This window comes from Salvelinus alpinus, chromosome 2 (assembly GCF_045679555.1).
Source record: "Salvelinus alpinus chromosome 2, SLU_Salpinus.1, whole genome shotgun sequence".
Lineage (NCBI taxonomy): Eukaryota > Metazoa > Chordata > Actinopteri > Salmoniformes > Salmonidae > Salvelinus > Salvelinus alpinus.
Genome location: NC_092087.1, coordinates 38,561,419 through 38,585,120, shown reverse-complemented (window position 1 = coordinate 38,585,120; position 23,702 = coordinate 38,561,419). Strand labels below are relative to the sequence as shown.

At 41.5% G+C, this 23,702-nt stretch overlaps 1 protein-coding gene across 6 annotated transcripts in view; it reads right to left on the bottom strand.

Moving 5' to 3' along the window:
* LOC139560258 (sodium channel protein type 8 subunit alpha-like) overlaps nucleotides 1-23,702 on the bottom strand; it is a 110,404-nt gene that overhangs the window by 22,208 nt on the left and 64,494 nt on the right. For 4 of the 6 annotated variants that reach the window (XM_071376875.1, XM_071376890.1, XM_071376909.1 and 1 more), the window contains 8 exons: nucleotides 18,221-18,394; nucleotides 17,651-18,007; nucleotides 17,247-17,408; nucleotides 16,764-17,057; nucleotides 10,947-11,064; nucleotides 10,546-10,700; nucleotides 5,020-5,193; nucleotides 2,088-2,210 (listed from right to left, as the gene is read on the bottom strand). In XM_071376875.1, the coding sequence (XP_071232976.1) occupies nucleotides 2,088-2,210; nucleotides 5,020-5,193; nucleotides 10,546-10,700; nucleotides 10,947-11,064; nucleotides 16,764-17,057; nucleotides 17,247-17,408; nucleotides 17,651-18,007; nucleotides 18,221-18,394 (1,557 nt within the window). The remainder of the gene's footprint in view (nucleotides 1-2,087; nucleotides 2,211-5,019; nucleotides 5,194-10,545; nucleotides 10,701-10,946; nucleotides 11,065-16,763; nucleotides 17,058-17,246; nucleotides 17,409-17,650; nucleotides 18,008-18,220; nucleotides 18,395-23,702) is intronic. The other 2 variants (XM_071376900.1, XM_071376914.1) reach the window with 1 other exon arrangement.

Here is a 23,702-nt window from a genome sequence, read left to right as displayed (position 1 = left end):
AAAGCACAAATAACACGAACCCACATGACAAACAATAACACACAAAACAGAGAGGGAAGCCAGGGGGTTAAATAAGGAACATAATTAATGGAATAGAAATCAGGTGTGTAATAATGAAGACAAAACCAAACGAAAATGAAACATGGATCTGTGGCGACTAGAAAGCCGGTGACGTCGACCGCCGAACGTCGACCGCCAACTTCGGCGGAAGTCGTGACAGTTGCACCTTCCTATTTTGCAACAAAGCCTCCTTCACTCATGCTGCCAAACTTACCCTTGTAAAACTGACTATCCTACCAATCTTTGACTTCGGCGATGTCATTTACAAATTAGCCTCCAACACTCTACTCAGCAAATTGGATGCAGTCTATCATAGTGCCATTCGTTTTGTCACCAAAGCACCATATACTACCCACCACTGCAACCTGTATGCTCTCGTTGGCTGGTCCTCGCTACATATTTGTCGCCAAACCCACTGGCTCCAGGTCATCTATAAGTCTTTGCTAGCTATAGCTCCGCCTTATCTTTGGTCACCGTAGCAACACCCACCCGTAGCACGCACCCCAGCAGGTATATTTCACTGGTCATCCCCAAAGCCAACACCTCTTTGGCCGCCTTTCCTTCCAGTTCTCTGCAGCTAATGACTGGAACGAATTGCAAAAATCACTGAAGTTTAAGCGTCAGCTGTCAGAGCAGCTTACCGATCGCTGTAGCTGTACACAGCCCATCTGTAAATAGCCCATCCATCCAACCAACTACCTAGGGAGTTCTGCACACAAGTATTTCTACTTGCACATCCTCATCTGCACATATATCACTCCAGTGCAAATAGCTAAATTATAATTACTTCGCCACTATTGGCCTATTTATAGCCTTACCTCCTTACTAAGTTTGCACACACCGTATACAGATTTTCCTATCGTGTTATTGACTGTACGTTTGTCTATTCCATATGTAACTCTGTGTTGTTTTTTGTCGCACTGCTATCCTTTATCTTGTTGAGGTCGCAGTTGTAAATGAGAACTTGTTCTCAACTGGCCTACCTGGTTAAATAAAGGTGACATTTTTTTCTTCTTTTCTTTTAAACAAGACTTTCTGAAATGATAACGTTTCATGCAAATGGCGGGTCACTAACCAGATTTCCATCCACAGTTTTTATGCGAGTAAAGTCATACCGTATAAAAGAAAATCACGACAGCTATGATAGAAACAGGAAGTTTTGGTACAATTTTATAAATGTCTAGAGATAATTTGTTTGTTTGACATGGTGGGATCTTTTTGTGTCGGTAAAATGTATTATGTGAGAAATGGCAGTGGAAAAGCCTTTAAGAGCAAATATTGATATAATCGAAATAAACTTGTGTCCCTTTGAAACTAAGAAGTTTTTCTTACAATTTTATCATACCTTTTCTTTATATCTCAAAGGCATTGCCTCTTGCAGGTATCAAAGCCAAATGACCTAGCAATCATTTCAGTAAAGTTCTGCCTAAGGCTTAGTATGAAACATAGCCATAATGCTGAGGCAGCTTTGGCATGCACTGCTCTCTTGATGGTTGCCAGTTATAAACTTTGCAAGGCATGCCACTTTGTCCATCTCTTCGCATCTCCCACCACTAAGCATGCACTGTTTTCTTAACCACAACTAGATGGATCCATAAATAATTACTGTGGGAATAAATATCACTGAATGACAACGAAAATATTGGAATAAAGTAGGATAATGCAATTGAAGGCATGTAGGCCTATCAAAATGTTGCTTACTGAAACTCCCAAAGTTATCCAATCCTTGTAATAAATTTGAAGCAATTACCTACCCACGTGTGGTCAACTAGATGGTAATTTCAGCACCGTTTTGATTGGGACAGCGCCATTGCACTGCTATGAGACAAGCGTGGGGATTCATTTTAGATTTTCCTGAATCTCCATTTGGACATTGGTTTGGCTACAATTAGGCTGGGAAAGTGTTAGCTAAGTTGAGGTGAGTGCTGTCCATGATCATCTTGTCTAGTTCATTAAAGCATGCATTGGTGCTGTAACTGTTGAATGGACATGCAGAAGGACCAGCTGCCTGGTGTTTTAGATCTTACCCTCATCCCTTCAAAACGAGACAGGGCCCTAAGGGGCCTCAATGCCCTCAATGTCCGTAGTGATTTAACGGGCCCTAGATCGGAGTAGCCCATCGCATTAGCTATAAGAGTGATTATAGACACCTATACAGAGAGAGAGAGAGAGAGAGAGAGAGTAAGAGAGAAGGAAGAGAGAGTGTCCAAACAGTTAGAAAGGGTAACAGAGAGATAGACCCTACTGCACCAATTTTGATTGTTGTTTTGGTTTAGTTTATAATGCAGGTGAAGCTTGAAAATAAGCTCACAGTATACCTGGTTAGAAACGTTTGGTTGACAGAGAAAGAGGAGGAAAATAAGGGGAGAGAAAAAGAGGTAGCAGAATCAAACAAATGGGAAATTTGAGAGGAGAAATGCGTTCACAAAAATTCACTCAATATGACACAAGACACACAGTAAATGTACAATATTCACACAATTCACAAAGTACCAGTTGAGTATAAGAATGGAGATGGGAGCCAGGAGGGTGAGGACGGTAGTGGGGACGAGTAGGAGAGAGGACAACCTGTGAAAGGGAGAGTGCCGAGACAAAACCACAAGAATCTTACCCTGGCCCCTCAACACATCCAAGCCAAGTCCCTCTCGTCTGCAGTACAACACCCCTTTTAATTTTAAGAGAGACACGGTTATAGGTACCTGCGAGAGAAGGTACAGGTTGAATGTGCACATCCCTGAGCCATCTTATACTCACATTTCATTCTATTCTAGACCACAAATTGAACTGATGACGGAGCCATAGCCTACATAAGGTGACCCAAGGGACCAAAGATGTGGTTTGACACGGTGGTAGAGTAGTTACAGGACAGAGAGGCACAAGGAGTCAAAGAGGCACAGAGACCACGGGACACCATGCCTGTTAGAAAACTTGAGCTCCCTTCCCCTCTGTCTCCCATGACCATCCATGATAATGTGATACTGGCAGGGTGGATTTGGGTCAAGGGAAAACATATTATACTGCCTTCATTCCTCATCAAATGGCAGAGGACTCTGGACTGTCATATGGGCATTGAGAAACAGGGGACAGTTTCATTCAAAGGGATTCGCAAATATGTCTAAAACATATTTAGAGTCTACCAATGACAAATACTATACATTATCACAGCTCTGAAGGGACAGACTTCTTCTCTTCTGGGAACTGTTGACAAAGGCTGTGTTTGAGAAAGAGCTGATCTTTTGGTTTCACTCATTCATGAAAATGCACATTAGATATATATACATAATGTATTGAGTACTACCCATGAAACTATGCTATTCTATACCATGGCTTTCTTTTTCTCAAAGAGGTAGATTTAATATTAAAATGATCGCTATCACATATACACACAGCCTTTGTCCATGTCTGTCCCCTGGCTTTTCTAATGGCACGCTAAAGCTTCCACTGTCCTCTCGGCTACTACACTGTCGTTGCTCTTTGGGGTGATGGTCACCTTCAGCCTCTGTCTGCTTGGCGCCCCCTGTAGTAAAGGTGGGGAGTGGCCGCCATCCCTCCCTCCTCTGGCTCTGTAAATAGATACTGAGGAGAGAGATGTGCACCTTCTGAGTAACCCACAATGCACAGGCAGGCGCACACACACACAAACAAACACAAACACACACACACTCCCACAAAACTGAGCACAGACATTAACACATACATAAACCATCAGGATTGAGAACACATTAGTTGATAATGGAGTTTAAGGGTTGACTCAGAAGTCATGACTTGACTTACCATCCATCCATCACATAACCCAACTCAACACATCCAACAGGACAGGTCAAGTGCAAAATATAACTTTACATTTGCTCTTCCAGAGACAGGGGAAGATACAGACACCACAGCCTTCGATACACAACAGTAGAAAAATGTTACTGGGCAAAGCAACACTGGATGAAACCCCCCACATTGCAACACCAAAACCGAAGAGAGCTTGTATGGCATTGTGATGTGTCCCATGTGGACAGTGTAACATTTTTCTTTTGATTTTTCTTTAAAGATAAATGTCAAAAATTGTTGACTGTCCCCGCCATCCCATTTATCGTCCTGCCTTTCACCCTCTACCCCTACTATCACCTATGTGCACATGGTGGTTCACCTTTGTTGTTTACATAGTAAAGTGCTATTGTAAACCACATTGTTGACTCACTGCTAATACCACACCTCCCATCCCAGGCTGTAATATTCCATATTACACCAGTTCACTCACAGCAATGACAAGATAGGTCAACTCCACAGCAACAGATTACACACTAGCCCATAGAGTTAGATAAACAGGGTAGAGAGATACAACGGGAAAGGCCATAATATCAATGAATGATGCCAGGCCTTTCAACATTTCAGCTGGAGCGTAAGAATATAATTAAATTAAATTAAATCCACTTAAAAGATTGGTCGACTTTTGTTGACAAAGCAGTCGAATTGGCAAATGTTTGAGTTACGTACTATACAGAGTATATTTATGGGAAGAAGGGAGATTTTTGTTATGCCTGCTAAATGTTCTATGTCAATAGGTAATGATTTGATGTCATGTCCATAACCCAGCATCTGCAATCAGTACTAAATGGCCACACTGCAGCATCATCATTTGAGATATTCAAGTCCCTTATTATCAAAGTTGTCTCAGATCAGGAACAAAGAGTCATCTGGTTACAGCTACAGTGTGCTTGAAGGGAAACAGAATCCAACTTGGGAAGAGGAGAGGAAAGCTCATCAACTCTCATAAAACGAAGACTGACAGAGAGAGAAGCAAGAGACATAAAAGACATAGCCAGAGAAGAAGAACATGAAGACAAAGCAAGAGAGATGAAAAGAGATTAAAAGAGAGACCAGCACAAAATAATAAAGGATGGAAAGATGGAGGAAGGAAATCATAAGAGGAGGCAAGAAGTAACAGAGTCAGTTGGATAAGTTACTTACATCCACAATGAAGAAGTCCAGCCAACACCAGGCGTTGGTGAAGTATTTGACCCAGCCATAGGCCACCCATTTGAGCACCATCTCCAGGATGAAGATATAGGTGAACACGCTGTCTGCGTACTCCAGGATAATCTTAATGGTCTTCCTCTTATTTATGTACACATCCTCAAAGGCCTGGGGGAGGGGAAAACAGAACAGCAGCAGCTTAACAACACTGACGTGACTGGACATCTTGTCTTATGATTAGGCCTCTGAGTTTTTCCTGTTAAGTGAAAAACTCATGACCCTCTCTATGGTTAAAGGTGTTATAGATAGTTGTGCCATTTGCTTTTCCTGTTGAAATATGAATTCTCTGAAAACTACAGTATATAGTGTTAAAGGTGCAATTGGTCAAATTAGCAAAGACCATCCTGTCTCAGTCCTCCAAAAAGTGTTATGCTGTCTTTTTTATATACAGTATTGTCTTCTCTACAGACACCTGATTGCGTCTAATGTCTTGGGATTCAACTGTGCTAACGTTAATACTGCCCTATGTTCATGGCAAACTATGTGAATGTAGTTATTCTCTCTCATATGACAATGTATTGAATGCTCTCAGGTGCGGTGTTTACATAGTCATTGCCCACAGTAGTGAAAGAGGAGGTAGGCTACTGTATGTGATGGAACAGGTTCTCTCTGTACTGTAGGGTTAATAGTCACCTCAGCCCCACTATTCTATATCCCCTCTGTCCATTCCTGAACACATACAGGGCCTTCAGAAAGTGTTCATAGACTTTGACTTATTCCACATGTTGTTGTTACAGCCTGAATTCAAAATGGATTAAATATATTTTGTTCTCACCTATCCACACACAATACCCCCTAATGACAAAGTGAAAACATGTTTTTACAAAAGTTTGCAAATGTATTGAAAATTAAATTCAGAAATATCTAATTTACATAAGTTTACACAGCCCTAAGTCAATTCATCATAGAATCACCTTTGGCAGTGATTACAGCTGTGAGTCTTTCTGGGTAAGTCTCTAAGAGCTTAGCACACCTGGATTGTACAATATTTACCCATTATTCTTTTCAGAATTCTTCAAGCTGTGTCAAATTGGCTGTTGATCATTGCTAGACAATCATTTTCTGGTTTTGCCGTAGATTTTCAAGCAGGTTTAAGTCTAAGCTGTAACTTGAGACACTCAGGAACATTCACTGTCTTGGTAAGGAAGTCCAAAAAATTGAGACTGGTACTCAGTAATGTTGGATTTGCCTCAAACATAACACTTTGTGTTCAGGACACAAAGTTGATTGCGTTACCACATTTTTTGCAGTATTACTTTAGTGCCTTGTTTTAACTTCTTTGGGATAGGGGCCGGTATTTGACGTCCGGATGAAAAGCGTGTCCAAAGTAAACTGCCTGCTACTAAGGCCCAGAAGATAAGATATGCATATTATTAAAATATTTGGATAGAAAACACTCTGAAGTTTCTAAAACTGTTTGAATCATGTCTGTGAGTATAACAGAACTTATTTGGCAGGCGAAACTCAGAGGACAAACCATTCAGAATTTAAAAAAATTGAGGTCACTCTCTTTTCAATGAGTTTTCATTGGGAATCCAGATTTCTAAGCGACTTTCTTGCGGTTCCTATCGCTTCCACTGGATGCCAACAGTCTTTAGAAATTGGTTGAGGTTTTTCCTTTGAGAAATTAAGAAGTAGCACTGTTCAGAACGAGGGTAGAGGGAAGTGTAATATTTGTTAGAGGCGCGTGACCTGAAAAGCACTCTCCACTTTGTTTTCCTCCGGTATTGAACACAGTATGTCCCGTCTTAAATTTTATCGATTATTTACGTAAAAAAATACCTAAAGTTGTATTAGGAAAGTACTTTGAAATGTTTGGACAAAGCTTACAGGTAACTTATGAGAAGTTTTGTAGTCATGTTGCGCGAGTTGGAACCGGTGTTTTTCTGGATCAAACGCGCCAAATAAATGGACATTTTGGATATATATCGACGGAATTAATCCGAACAAAAGGACCATTTGTGATGTTTATGGGACATATTGAAGTGCCAACAGAAGAAGCTCGTCAAAGGTAAGGCATGAATTATATCTTTATTTCTGCGTTTTGTGTCGCGCCTGGAGGGTTGAAATATGATTGTCTGTGTTTGTTTGCTGGGGTGCTATCCTCAGATAATAGCATCGTTTCCTTTCGCCGTAAAGCATTTTTGAAATCCGACACGTTGGCTGGATTCACAACAGGTGTAGCTTTAATTTGGTGTATTGCATGTGTGATTTCATGAAAGTTACATTTTTATAGTAATTTATTTGAATTTGGCGCTCTGCGTTTTCACTGTATTTTGGCCATTTGGGACGTTAATGTCCCACCTATCCCAGAGAGGTTTTAAACAGGATGCATGTTTTGGAATATTTTTTTCTGTACAGGCTTCCTTCTTTTCACTCTGTCAATAAGGTTAGTATTGTGGAGTAATACAATGTTGTTGATCCATCCTCAGTTTTCTCCTATGACAGCCATTTGTCACGTTCCTGACCTGTTTTCCCTTGTTTTTGTATTTATTTAGTATGGTCAGGGCGTGAGTTGGGTGGGTTGTCGATGTGTGATTTTTATGTTGGGATTTTGTGTGTTCGGCCTGGTATGATTCTCAATCAGAGGCAGCTGTCAATCGTTGTCCCTGATTGAGAATCATACTTAGGCAGCCGGGGTTTCACGTGTGTTTTGTGGGTGTTTGTTCTTGTGTCAGTGTTTCGCCACACGGGACTGTCACGGTAGTTATTTTGTATCGCATATTGTTTTTGTTATATATTAAATCACTATGGAAACTAACCACTCTGCGTATTGGTCCGATCCGTCTCGCCTCTCCTCGTACGAGGAGGAGGAAGAAAATGACTATCGTTACACCATTAAACTCTGTAACTGTTTTAAAGTCACCATTGGCCTAATGGTGAAATCCCTGAGCGGTTTCCTTCCTCTCCGGCAACTGAGTTAGGAAGGACGCCTCTATCTTTGTAGTGACTGGGTATAATGATACACTATCCAAAGGTTAATTAATAACTTTACCATGCGCAAAGGGATATTCAATGTCTGCTTTTAAATTCTTTACCCATTTACCAATAGGTGCCCTTCTTTGCGAGGCATTCGAAAGCGTCCCTGATCTTTGTTGTTGAAACTGTGTTTGAAATTCACTGCTCGACTGAGGGACCTTACACATAATTGTATGTGTGGGTTACATAACAAAGGAGTTGAATACTTATTGACTCATGACAGTTCAGCTTTTCATTTTTAATTCATTTATAAAAATTCAGAAAAACATCATTCCACTTTGACACTATGGGGTATTGTGTGTAGGCCAGTGACAAAAAAAATCTACATTTAATCGATTTTAAAATCAGGCTATAACACAACAAAATGTGGAAAAAGTAAATGGATGTGAAAACTTTAATTCAGAAAATATTCACACCCTTTTCCACATTTTGTTGTATTGAGATTTTGTGTCACTGGCCTACACACAATACACCATAATGTCAAAGTGGAATTATGGTTTTAGAAATGTTTACAAATTAACTAAAAATGAAAAGCTGAAATGTCTTGATTCAATAAGTATTCAACCCCTATGTTATGGCAAACCTATATAAGTGAAGGAGTAAAAATGTGCTTAACACGTCACATAATAAGTTGCATGGACTCACTCTGTGCGCAATAATAGTGTTTAACATGATTTTTGAATGACTACGAAATCTCTCTACCCCACACATACAATCATCTTCAAGGTCCCTCAATCGAGCAGTGAATTTCAAACACAGATTCAACCACAAAGACCAGGAAGGTTTACCAATGCCTCGCAAAGAAGGGCACCTATTAGTAGATGGGTAAAAAAAAAATAAAGCAGATATTGATTATTATTATTATTATTAGGTTAATAATTATTATTATTAATTATTATTATTATAATTATTATTATTATTAGGTTATTAATTAACCTTTGGATGGTGTGTCAATACACCCAGTTACTACAAAGATACAGGCATCCTTCCTAACTCAGTTGTCGGAGAGGAAGCAAACCACTCAGGGATGTCACTATGAGGCCAATGGTGACTTTAAATCAGTTACAGAGTTTAATGGCTGTGATAGGAGAAGACTGAGGATGGATCAACAACATTGTAGCTACTCCACAATATTAACCTAAATAACAGAGCGATAAGAAGAAAGCAGGTACAGAATACAAACATTGTAAAATATGCATCCTGTTTGCAATAAGGCACTAAAGTAATACTGCAAAAATATTGTCAAAGAAATGTAATGTATGTCCTAAATACAAACCGTTATGTTTGGGGCAAATCCAACACATCACTGAGTACCTCTCTTCATATTTTCAAGCATGGTTGTGGCTGCATCATGTAATGGGTATGCTTGTCATCAGCAAGGACTAGGGAGTTTCTTTTGATAAAAATAAACGGAATAGTGTTAAGCACAGGCAAAATCCTAGAGGAAGACCTGGTTCAGTCTGCTTTACAACAGACACTGGGAGACCAATTCACCTTTCAGCAGGACAATAACCTTCAACACAAGGCCAAATGTACACTGGAGTTGCTTACCAAGACGACATTGAATGTTCCTGAGTGGCCTAGTTACAGTTTTGACATAAATCTGCTTGAAAACTTGACAAAGCTTGAAGAATAAAAAAAATTAAAAAAAATGCAAATATGGTACAATCCAGGTGTGCAAAGCTCTTAGAAACTTACCCAGATAGACTCACAGCTGTAATCACTGCCAAAGGTGATTCCAACATGCATTGACTCAGGGGGTTGAATACCTATGTAATCAAGATATATTAGTGTTTTATATTTCATAATATTTTTACTAATGTTAGGGGGGGGAAAATCACTTTGACATTACGGAGTATTTTGTTTAGATCGTTGACAAAAAAAATGACAATTAAATCAATTTTAATCCCACCTTGTAACCCACCTTGTAAATCAAGGGGTATGAATACTTTCTGAAGGCACTGTAAGCATTCTGAATCACCATTGTGCTACAGTCCTCCAGAAAGCTGAAAACTAAGCTAGATTCTTTTGATTAAAAGGTTGGTGCATTACAGACCTTTGCTGCTCATTAGCAAGAATCATATCACAAACAGTCGTAGACAGGTAAAAGGCATGATGGGGGAATAAAATATTTATCGATTTAATTATTCAATTTCAGTACGTTCTGTCGGAACTGATACGGTTTACTGTAAGACAGTACTTAATTAGTATGAGATAAACTGTTAGTGTGTGTGTTTTGTTTTTTACCAGAAGTCCACACAAGGATAGTAAAACAAATGGAGACATTTCGCAAGTCCACCCAAGGAAAAAAGCTATTTTAGGCTTAGGGGTTAGGTTTAGGGCTAGGGTTAGAATTAGGGTTAGGTTTAGGTTAAGGATTAGGGTTATATTTAGGGTTAGGAAAAATATGATTTTGAATGGGAATCAATTGTTTGGTCCCCACAAGGATAGTAAAACAAATGTGTATGTGTGCATTCTTACCAACGCCCCACTACTGAGAAGGATCATGAAGATGATGACGGTCTCAAACCAGTTATGCTCCACAATCAGGTAGCTTGTCTTCCTCAGGAACCACCAGTGCTTCCCCCAGCCATGATCGATGGGCAAGTACAAAAACTTATACTTGGCAACACATTCTGGATAAGAGGGCACACACACTCACTGTTACTGACACAGTCAAATACATTTAGGACATGTACACACTATTGACTACACACGTACACGTCCATAAAATGGCCTCATTATGCCATACAAACTGAAGATGAGTACAGACACTCACAGACCCACACTTGCCATGGCCCACAATGAAATCAGTTAGCATAAATGCTAAGTGCTATTGTGGCCAGACTGAGGCCTGTGTCTCTCTGTGGGTTCTTAGTTACCATCTGTCCAGCAGGCGTCTGGGTCCAGGAACTCCTCCACAACCTCCACCACCACCACTTCCTCCACGTCAGGCTTGATGTCTATGGTGCTGCCCTCTGAAGAGCTAGTGTCATCCAGCTGAGACAGACAACAGGAGAGAGGGTCAGACTCCTAACATCACAGAACATTCGGTGGTGTTATGAGCTAGTATGTACAAAGATACTGCACAGTGGTACCCAGTGCCTATAAAAGCATCCACTAGTCACCCGCTCACCCTTTCTGTGGATACCTCATAGGCATCATGATTTAAGGGCCACGTAACCTAACCAGGAAAAGCTGTATGTCTCAGTTGGAGGTTAGATGTTACATGTTGTCTGCATTTTTAACACATTCTCTTACATTCCGACCATGGATGTGTGGGTAACCTTGTCTATTTGCCTTGAAGTGAGTATTATTAATAGCAACATTGACCAGTTAGTCATTAACCTTGGCTGCTGAGTGATTACATTATTAGGGCTGGTCACTGATAAATATGCATACGCAGAATTGACAGTGATGCATGATTTGTTGCTAGGTATCTTTATGTAAATAGACTAGAGCATTAGATCCAGTGGTAAAACCTTTTACTCAATGCTCAGGATCAAACACATACGACACTCAAGAAGGTAATTGATATGGTAAACATGTTAATTAAAGTGAGGTGGGGGAAGGATCATAGGCCGGGGCTATTTAATTCATGTCTCACGGTAAAGATACTCTTAGACTCTCAGAAGAAATGCTTATTCTTAAATACAACAGTCGAGCCACAAACGACGACCATATTATATCATACCGTATTATTTGATATGATTACAGTGAAACGGTTATGGAGAGAGGATTCAACACATAGGTCTATGACAGGCATACAATGTAAATGTATTGAGGCTGATCTCAAACAGCATGTTCAGGTAGAGACGTTTAAACAAACATATGCCTTGTCTAGCCAACCTAATAAATCATCTCAAAGCTGAACAATAAGTCAAGGTGAACCAGGACAAATGCACGCACGCACGCACGCGCACGCACGCACGCACGCACGCACGCACGCACGCACGCACGCACGCACGCACGCACGCACGCACGCACGCACGCACACAGAGCTAATCCAATTTACGGATGAATGACGCTTCATTTTAGAATCCTGAATAGTCAGCAGAAAGACTGTGCTTCTCTCTCTTACTCTCATACACACTCTTTCTCTCCCCCTCTCTCTTGCTCTCTTTCTCCAGTATCACAAACAGCCAGACAGATCCCTGACTGTCTGACAGGGGCTCTGTGTCCGTCCAATCGCTGCAGGGCTGGGCTGTGACAGGCTTAGATGCAGGATAGCCAGCCTTGTGGTTGGTGGAGACAGGTAGCGGAGAAAACTGGAATCTGGTACAGGTATTAGAGCTGCTGCATGACTTCCCTCTGCAAACCAGGTCAAGGTGACCCAAGCATCAGAGCTCCCCAACATATCCACATACGGTACGAGTGAGGAGGACCTTTCCCACACGTTGACATACACAAAGCAGTGTCCGTCTGTCTGTCTGTCAGTCTGCAGAGCCAGTGGTACTGCCATGCCTAAACAAATGTTCTGAAACGTCAGGTCATCTGAAGGTCTCCATGTGTTCGCCCCTCTGTGTTCACCGCTCTATATTCACTGCTCAGTCCAGTGTTGATGAGTGGATTAAAAAGACACACACTGCATACACACACACACACACACACACACACACACACACACACACACACACACACACACACACAAATGCACTTTAAGCCGTTACATCATCTACTACATTAAGACTGCAATCTCAAGAGCCTCAGCATGTTCAGAACGTATTCACACCCCTTGACTTTTTCCACATTGTGTTGTGTTACAGCCTGAATTTAAAAAGGCTGCAATTGAGATCATACCCCATAATGTCAAAGTGGAAATATCATTTTTTTAATGTTTACAAGTTCAAAAAAATGAAAAGCTGAAATGTCTTGAGTCAATAAGTATTCAACCCCTTTGTTATGGCAAGCCTAAATATGTTCAGGAGCAAGAATTTGCTTAACAAGTCACAATCATTTCTACCATCTCTGTACCAAACACATACTGTGTTGCCCCTGTAAGGCCCCTTAGTCGAGCAGTAAATTTCAAACACCGATTCAACCACATCGGTAGATTGGTAAACAATTTAAAAGGAGACGTTGAACATCCTTTGAGCATGGTGAAGTTATTATTTACAATTTGGATGGTGTGTCAATACACCCAGTTACTACAAAGATAACTCAGTTACTAGAGAGGAAGGACACCGCTCAGGGATTTCACCATGAAGCCAATAGTGACTTTAAAACTGTTACAGAGTTTAATGGCTGTGATAGGAGAAAACTGAGGATGAATCAACAACATTGTAGCTACTCCACAATACTAACCTAAATAACAGAGCGAAAAGAAGAAAGCAGGTACAGAATACAAATATTCTAAAATATGCATCCTGTTTGCAATAAGGTACTAAAGTAAAACTGCAAAAAATGTGGCAAAGAAATTAACTTTATGTCCTGAATACAAAGTGTTATGTTTGAGGCAAATCCAACACAACACGTCACTGTGTACCACTCTTCATATTTTCAAGCATGGTGGTGTCTGCATCATGTTATGGGTATGCTTGTCATCAGCAAGGACCTGGAAGATTTTTTTTAAAGATAAAAAAGAATTGGAATAGAGCTAAGCACAGGCAAAATCCTAGAGGAAAATCTGGTTCAGTCTGCTTTCCAACAGACACAGGGAGACAAATTCACCTTTCAGGAGGACAATAACCTAAAACACAAGGCCAAATATACACTAAAGTTGCTTACCAAGATTACATTGAATGTTCCTGAGTGGCCTACTTATAGTTTGGACTTAAATCGGCTTAAAATCTATGGCAAAACTTGAAAATGGCAAAAGTGCAAATATTGTACAATCCAGGTGTGCAAAGCTGTTAGAGACTTACCCAGAAAGACTCACAGCTGTAATCACTTCCAAAGATGATTCTAACATGTATTGACTCAGGGGTGTGAAGAAATGAGATATTTCTGTATTTCATTTTCAATAAATATGCAACATTTTCTATAAACATGTTTTTACTTTGTTATTATGGGGTATTGAGTGTAGATGGGTAAGACATTTTTTTTAAAACATGTAAAAGATTTGGAATTCAGTCAGTAACACAACAAAATGTGGAATCAGTCAAGGGGTATGAACACTTTCTGAAGGCACTGTATTTGGCTACTCTGCAAAGCATCATGCTACATCTATAACTAGAAAAGGTACATTTCCCGAAGAAAATTTGAGCGATTGCATCAGCTATTTAACAGTAGTGATCTTGCTGAAGCAAGCACACTAATTAAAATGAATATGCTGGATAACAATAGTGGTTAGTAGCAAGGGTTGGAACCAGTTCAGGGAACAGAACCGAAAACTGGAAAAGAAGGAAAGGATTTGAGGAACAGAACCCTAACCTGAAACTAAAGTGATCTATACTGTTCCGGGACATAACCGTTATTTTAAAAGCATGGGAAGCGGTTAATAACTTTCTATTACATTCTGGTCATTTTTTCCAGTCCCACAAAAATCGCAACAAAGCGCCAATGCAAAGCCCTCACTGCCACTCAGAAACTTATTCCAGCGTCTGCCTACCGGCTGGAAATCTTTGCCAGTGGGTATACTTGTGTGTAGGCTATCTGCCCCTCCCCTCTGAAGCATAGGTTACTGTAGCCTACTGCCGACATTACAAGCATGATGCTGGAAGAAAAAAAATCCCCGCGCTAATTCAGGACTAGTAAAGGCCCAGCGCACTACTTTTGTGAAAAAATACTTTCTTTATTAATACAATTTTTTCAGGTGGTGCTGCTCCCGTAGCAATGTGCCCAGCGCTTCAAGGCAAGCTTCCTCCTTCCTCTCTCGTGCTCTCGTCATCTGCAAAATGTCAGTTGCATCTCGCGCCCTACACTGTGACTGGCACCACAGTGTGTGTGTGTGTTTGTCTTTCATTATGATTTTACCATGCTTTTACGGCAAAATACAATTTGCTCTTAAAGACTTTCCTATAGAGATTAAATTGCTTACCCGCTCCATAGCAAGCTGCTCTATCCGCACTAATTGGTGAAGTAATTTAATGTCGAGCTAAATGTAAATAAATGACGGTTTCAGAGGTTTAAAAAAGAATAGAAAGGAACAATATAAACCGGTACTTTTTTTGGGTTCGATCCGGTTCAAAACTTTATTTTGTTGTTCGGAACAGTGGAACGGTAAGAAAAAATAATGGTTCTGTTCAGAACGAAACCATAATGGTTCCAACCCCTGGTTAGTAGTGGGTGCAAACGCAATAATAAGCTTGAGGCATAATGTTTTGCAAAAAGGAATAAATATTTCCTCTGATTGATTTGTTTTCTGGAGTGTGTTAACTATTTCTAGTTAACCATTAGAAGATGCGCAAGTGAAAGTAAGCACTTTGTTGACACACCTTGCTAAATCCTATTTAGTCACAAAGTCATTCTTTCTCATCACTACCGTATTGTAGCTTGTATTAGCTAACATAAATGTAGCTATACATTACCTTCAAAGTCAGTCATAGAAATATAATTCCTAGAACGGACATCCAAGTCAATGGGTCATTGATGGGAAGACTGGCGGCCATTTTTAGAGTACCCATGATCAGAAAATAAAGCTGGAAGTACAGCATTCAATTTGTGCTTTATTAACAGTCAACACAATTGACATTATAAAGCCACAGCATCATTTTAATGAACATTCCATGTTAACGTGGCAATTAAGCATACAATGTCAGCCATATTGAGTGTACCCATAAGGGGCTGTCAAATTGCCATGGTCTGAGGGGCTATTCCACTTCTAGGAGTTATATTTCTATGGTCACAGTCTCATCATTGGCGTATTGTAGCTTGCATTTGCTAACAAAAGTGTATACATTACCTCCTTCTACTCATCAGGAGAGCCGGTGACGGATAAAGGCAAACACATTAGCCACGGTTCAACTTGTGAAAGACGATGCGATTACTAAAATAACTGTATCTTTTGATTAGTATAAGCTAATCCTGTTGTGATTTCTGATTTGAGTTACAGATCCGTTGCATTTGTTTCAGTACCTAGCTATCTAGGTTTGCAAAATACATTGTGTTAGTTGTGCTAGATAGCTAACTAGCGTGTTTAGTTAGGTAAGATTTAGCTAAATCAAAGAAATTCTGTACAGAAAGAGACATTTCTAACTGCCATTCTAATACAAACCCTTGATCACGCTAGCTAGCAGTGTAATGGTCACCAAGCTAGCTACGTAGAAACACGTGATCATCTCAAGTTAACGAGCTGTGCCAAACTGCACATGTGCAGTATAGCACTCCTTTGAAATAAAGTTGTTTTTGAGAAATATGAATCTGTCACACTTTTGCGGCTATGTAGGGAAGACATATTCAGCTACTCGAAGCTAGTTAATGCATATAGAATATGTGAAAACCTACAAAAAACATATAAGAAGTCAGAAGTATGAGCGATCTTAGAGGAGTGGATGCTAATGCACTCCAATTCATAGAAGATTATGTAACCACTATATTTGATAAGGTCTCAACAACTCAATTCACAACTTATCCTAAACCTCCAACAGAACTCCGTCAAACCTTCCACCTAATCAAGCACCCAAAACCCCCCTTCCCATTTTCCGATTAACCACCTTCCTCAACCATCAACCTCCCCTCTTATATAACCCCATGCCCCAACCATTTCTATTTTTAAATAGCATAGAAAGAATATATCACACCCATCCCTCCATACTCACGTCTTTGCTGTTCTCCGCATCCGACTCGCTGCTGAAGTCCTCGGTGTTGAGATTATCGAAGTCTGACTCCCCGACCGCAATGGGAACGCACACGGTCAGGTTGGGATTGTGGATGAAAGACATGTGGTCCTCGTCGATCATGTACTTGCCCACGCTGCTGCCAATACCACTGGTAGTGCCATTGATGTAGTCCAGCTCGCGGTTGATGTCTATGCCCTTCTGGTTTGCGATGCAGTTAAGCTTCTCGTCAAACTCATCAAGATGCTTCTGCTCATCCTCTGCTTCTTCCTCCTCCTTGCAATCAGAATCAGATTTGCAATCAGAATCAGATTTAAAATCAGTCAGGAAACAAATACTGACGTTCAAGTACATTGTGAAAGAGTTTGTCTTGGTGTTGTTAAAACAACAAAGAAACAACACCACTATGACATCAGAGTGATGTCATACATAACAGAACATAGAGGACATGTCATCACAGCATACCTTCTTCATAACCTCGGCTACAAAGACCTTGGCCCAGGCAATCCCCGTCTTTATTCGACCGACGGCTATTTGCAGGTTGTTCTGTTCTCCATCATCGTCTGAAGGTGCCAGGTTGTCTGCGCTGAACGAGCTCAGCAACAAGGCAAGGAAAAGGTTCAACACCTGGGGAGAGGGCCGTGCACAGAGAGCAGGTCTTAGCAGATGTGTCACTAACCGCAAACTAACTGATATCAGGCTTCACCAGACCAAAATTATAATGCACAAACCATAGTAACATGTGGATGTGGATGCAGAAATGCTACTTGCTTCCAATTCACTAAGTGAAGAGAGGCCTGATCTTCACAGGTAGGGTATGCAAGAAACTGCTACTCGATTATGGATATTTCAATTGTTGTTTTTCTTACCACCAAGTTGCCTATGACCATGACCATCAGGAAGACGATCATGCACATGTTCTGGCCGGCCACCTCCATGCAGTCCCACATGGACTCGATCCACTCCCCGCACAGAACTCGAAACACCATGAGAAATGAGTGAAAGAAGTCATTCATGTGCCAACGGGGCAGCTTACAGCTTATTGCGATCTTACAAACACAGTCCTTGTAGTTCTTTCCAAACAGTTGCATGCCAACCACGGCGAAGATGAAGACGATAAGGGCCAGCACCAAGGTCAAGTTTCCCAGGGCTCCCACAGAAGAATGAATGATTTTGATGAGCATGTTGAGTGTGGGCCACGACTTGGCCAGCTTAAACACTCTCAGCTAGACAAGAGACAGAGAGGGAGGGAGGGTAGGAGAGACAGATTTGAGGTGGTTAATCATACTGTTTGAGAATTTGAGCATTAGTCAAGTCAAGCTAACTCTGCTGCAGAGTGAACCCTTCACCCCACCATTGGTAAACTGTCTGGACATCAATGTCATAGATGGTTATCATTATGCTCCCTCATTCCAGTCCACACCACTTTTCTTACTCACCAATCGGAATGACCTGAGCACAGACAGACCCTCAATGTCAGCCAATACCAGCTCGACTAAACTGAGGGTCACGATGAAGCTGTCAAAACAATTCCAGCCCTCCTGGAAGTAGTAGTATGGATCCATGGCAGCCAGCTTGGCAAACATCTCACCAGCAAAGATACCAGTGAAAACCTGTAAGTGCAAAGAGAGAAAGAGGTTAACAGTCAGATCCTAGGGTCAAGCTACCACTGTAACACACAGGGTTGGGGTCAACCCCACCTAAATTCAGGAGATTCATTGAATTTCAATTCAAGGGTGCAATTTAGACTGTAAAGGGGTTGCTGTGAATTTGACAGTACCGGCAGCTAGTGGCAAGTAAGTACAGTAACCAATGACACACAGTATTATACCATAAACAAGTAAATGCTACTGTAATTGTAATGAATTAATTAATTAATTAAATTCATTGAGGGAGATGTGTTTTTTTATTTTACAGTATTTTACTCTAATTACATGCACTGTAAAAAAGCCAACTTAAGCAATTCCTTAATCATTATTATTCTGTGAGTTGAGTGGACTTCAAAGGGACAAGAATGTAAGCTACTCAACAAACTTGATGTGAGCAAAAATTACACATTCATGATTGCCTTTGGAAGGTAACACTGAAAAAAAGCCAATTTAACCAATGGCTTAATCAGCTAAATATGTGATTATAGTGGACTTCAAATGGACAAGAATTTGAGATAACATGTTGTGTTTACTCAACATACTCTGCTCTATGTGAGCTAATTTGAACAAGTTTGTTGAGAAAAATTACAAAAGTATGTTTGCTCAAAACCACGCCCATCATTCCCATCTTTCCCTGCCTGCTTTATTGCAGGTTGATATTCAGAATTGTTTGTTGTATTTAGAGTTATATCAAGATAGCTAGCTAATATAATATCTTGTTGTAACTCTAAATGCATTTGTAGCTAGGTAGCTAGCTAACAGCCATGGAAGAGTGTGAAAGGATTAGCTAGCAGTTACAGCTGTCAGAAGGGAGAGTAGGATACTCTGGATAGACCGGGTACCTTTGTGGGAGGACATTATGAAAATATTCTCCAGTTCCAATCCTTAGCAAGAAAAACTGAGGACAGAAAGATATAGCAACATAATATTCAGCGCTTTCTAATTTGTGTATAATGCACAGAGAGCCGTAAAACCCTGTCTGCAGATGAAAAGGTCCCAATGAATGCCCCAAGAGAATAAGGGTACATTCTTGTATACCATGGATTATATGTGTACCGATGTTAGTACGTTTTGTGAACAAAAATACAGCTTAAAAGTCAGGAAGCTCTGGACTGGGTACTGTCGCCGGAAGCTCTGAACTGGGTACTGTTGCCGGAAGCTCTGGACTGGGTACTGTCGCCGGAAGCTCTGGACTGGGTACTGTCGCCGGAAGCTCTGAACTGGGTACTTTCGCCGGAAGCTCTGGACCGGGTACTGTCGCCTGAAGCTCTGGACTGGGTACTGTCGCTGGAAGCTCTGGACTATGGAAGCGCCCTGGAGGCCTGATGCGTGGTGCCGGAACTGGTGGTACCGGGCTGAGGACACGCACCTCAGGGCGAGTGCGGGGAAGAGGCACAGGCCGTACTGGACTGTGGAAACGCACTGGAGGCCTGATGCGTGGTGCTGGAACTGGTGGTACCGGGCTGAGGACACGCACCTCAGGGCGAGTGCGAGGAGCAGGAACAGGACGTACTGGACTCTGGAGGCGCACTGGAGGCCTGGTGCGTGGTGCCGGCACTGGTGGTTCCGGGCTGGGGACACGCACCTCAGGGCGAGTGTGGGGAGGAGGCACAGGATACACTGGGCCGTGGAGACGCATTGGAGATCTGGAACGTAGAGCTGGCTCAATGCGTCCTGGCTGGATGCCCATTCTAACCCGGCAAATGCGAGGAGCTGGAATAGAGCGCACCGGGCTATGAATGCGAACTGGAGACACCGTGCGCATTTCTGCATAACACGGTGCCTGACCAGTCACACGCTCCCCACTGTAAGCACGAGGAGTTGGCTCATGTCTCCAACCTGACTCAGTCAATCTCCTCGTGTGCCCCCCCCAAAATAATTATTGGGGCTGCCTCTCGTGCTTGCCTTGTTTGTATTTCTCCTCGTAATATCGCCGTTCTGCTTTCGCTGCCTCTATTTCTTCCTTCGGACGGCGATACTCCCCCGCCTGCGTCCAGGGTCCTACTCCATCCAGTATCTCCTCGCAGGTCCATTTCTCCATAAAATGCTGCTCCTCCTTTTCATGCTGCTTGGTCCTTTTGTGGTGGGTTCTTCTGTCACGGCCGTTAAAAGGAGGAGACCAAGGCGCAGCGTGGTATGCGAACATCATCTTTATTATAAGAATGAACACTAATTAAAAAATAACAAAACAAACCATGAAGCTATACAAATGAGTGCTGACAGGCAACTACACATAGACATACAAAAAACCCTAGACAATACAAAACAAGCATACCCACCCTCGTCACACCCTGACCTAACCAAAATAATAAAGAAAACATAGATAACTAATGTCAGGGCGTGACAGGATGACAGTAGTGATGTCAAGTTTGTCTCTTTTTACTGACTCTGATCTTTTCGATTCGTTCAGTCAAAATAACAAATAATTTGACTAATTTCATTCATTTGAGTCAGTAATGCCTAGAGCACATAGGATCTCTACCGGCGAACAATGAACTGAAAACTTGTTCACATATCGTTCACCATAGGGGGCTTATTGGAGCTGCCATTTGTGACTGAGACTTGCAATAGTGTGCTTTTTGAACGATGTAGGCTACATTTGTTGATTGCTCGGCATACAAATAAGATTACTTCTTGATACATTTGAAACAAGGTCTAATTGTGGCTACAACCGGACTAGATTGTGATCGACTCTTGATGAAATGCATTGCTTGACTGCCATGAGGGTGATAAGCACAATATTGTAATGACCTGACTAGATCATAAAGGAACAATTGTCCAGACAGAGGGTTGAGTTTACGAATTGATGGTTTATTAACCCAACTTTACACAGGCTACTGTTTGGCCGTAGCCCATGCCAAATAAACGAAAGATACCCCACAAGCCAACCGTGACCTTCTCTTGTGAAGCCCAGACGTAAGAGAGAGAACAATGGCTAAACCTGGTCTTAACTTCCAATGCTCCATCCCCCTGCCCAACCCCCCTCCACGCCACTCCGCCAACCACCAGGATGCCCGGCATCAGAACATTCCAGGCATCCCCGTGACTGGCAGATAGCAGGTTGATTGGCATGTCGGACCCCGCAAACACTGGTGAGTACAACACAACCCACTAATAGCCTACCACATAACACACCGCTGTCTGTGCGGGTCGCTACAATATCATTTGCGAACTGCAGCCCACCAAAAATTTCGTTCTCGAGTTCGTTGAGCAGATGTTTTGGTTTTACAAAGCTGTGTGCATCATAACATTTAATAATCAATTAATTGCAATCCTTAAACCATGGAATCGATTATCAGTTCTGAACATGTATTTAAACATACACGTCTCTGGAGCTGCTGAGTCGGAAGAGCATGTATCAATCCTGCTTTAGGACTCATTGCATTACGCCCAGCAGGTCAAACGAACGACTAAAACAAACGAGTCACTCCAAAAAAACGAATCATGACTCTTGAGTTAGTAAAAATATGATAGAGTCCAGTAAGTGTGCATAGAGCCAGTGCTAGAGAGTCAGTGCTAATAAAAAGGGGGTCATTGAAAATAGTCCGGGTAGCCATTTGATTAACTGTTCAGCAGTCTAATAGCTTGGGGGTAGAAGCTGTTCAGGAGCCTTTTGGTCTCAAACTCGGCGCTCTGGTACCGCTTGCCATGCGGGAGCAGAGAGAACAGTCTATGACTTGGGTGGCTGGAGTCTTTGAGCATTTTTAGGGCCTTCCTCTGACACCGCCTGGTATAGAGATAGTTTGCAAGCCCTGCCACATCCGACCAGCGTCAGAACCGGTGTAGTAAGATTGGATCTTACTTCTGTATTGACGCTTTGCCTGTTTGATGGTTTGTCGGAGGGCATAGCGGGATTTCTTATAAGCATCCGGATTAGAGACCCGCTCCTTGAAAGCAGCAACTCTAGCCTTTAGCTCAGTGTGGATGTTGCCTGTAATCCATGGCTTGTGGTTGGGATATGCATGTACGGTCACTGTGGGGACGACGTTGTCAATGTACTTATTAAGGAAGCTGGTAAAATCCTCAATGCCATAGGATGAATCCCGGAACATATTCCGGTCTGTGCTAGCGAAACAGTCCTGTAGCTTAGCATCCGCTTCATCGGACCACTTCTGTATTGAGCTCGTCACTGTTGAGTGCGTCACTGGTGCTTCCTGTTTGAGTTTTTGCTTGTACGCAGGAATAAGGAGGATAGAGTTATGGTCAGATTTACCAAATGGAGGGCGAGGGCGAGGGAGAGTTTTGTGTGTGTTTCTGTTTGTGGATTAAAGGTAATCTAGATTTTTTTCCGCCTGTAGTTGAACAGGTGACATGCTGGTAAAAATGAGGTACAACGGATTTCAGCTTTTCTTTGATTAAAAAATCACGGGCCACTAGGAGCGCCACCTCTGGGTGAGCATTTTCTTGATTGTTTATGGCCCTATGTTGAGTGCAATACTAGTGCCAGCAGCAGTAAATAGTATGTTATACAGCTTATCATGAGGTATTCTAACTCAGGTGAGCAGAACCTCAAAACTTCCTTAAAAAAGAAATTTGCAATAAAATGCAAATGAATTACTTAAAAATCATACAATGTGGTTTTCTGTATTTTTGTTTTAGATTCCATCTCTCACAGTTGAAGTGTACCTATGATAAAAATTACAGACCTCTACATGCTTTGTAAGTAGGAAAACCTGCAAAATCGGCAGTGTTTCAAATACTTGTTCTCCCCACTGTACATAAGGTTTACATACCAAATTTCAAGTCCCCATGCCTATCAGTTCATCTAGTGGTGTAGCGTGGCCGACTTTGAATGCAGCAACTAATCATACTCATATTCATATTCATTAGAGGCTAATTCATTGAGTCTATATACCAAATAAAATAAAATCTGGAGTCAATCTGACTTATGGTTCAGCAGAAGAAGATTATTTAAGTATTTGTAGCATTAGCACATGTGCTAATGTGCATCGATAGCCACAGTGCGGCCATATTTAATTTGGAGTTAATGGTTCATGTGGAGATGATGATTGCAGATAATTTTGAGCATCAGCATTACATATATAAGTTCTTAATGGTATCCTTGTTTTTTGAGATATCAATACCAAATTATGTGTGGTTCATCTTCGCGATGTCCATGATAGCGATGACAATTTTCAAGTTGATAGGTCATTGTTGAGTGTATTTACAGTGCTTTAAATGGACACGTAAAATCAGATTTTTGATTTGTCAATAACTCAGCCATCTTTTGACCAATCCCTTAGCTTTTCTCAAACTAAGAGGTTAAGACGTA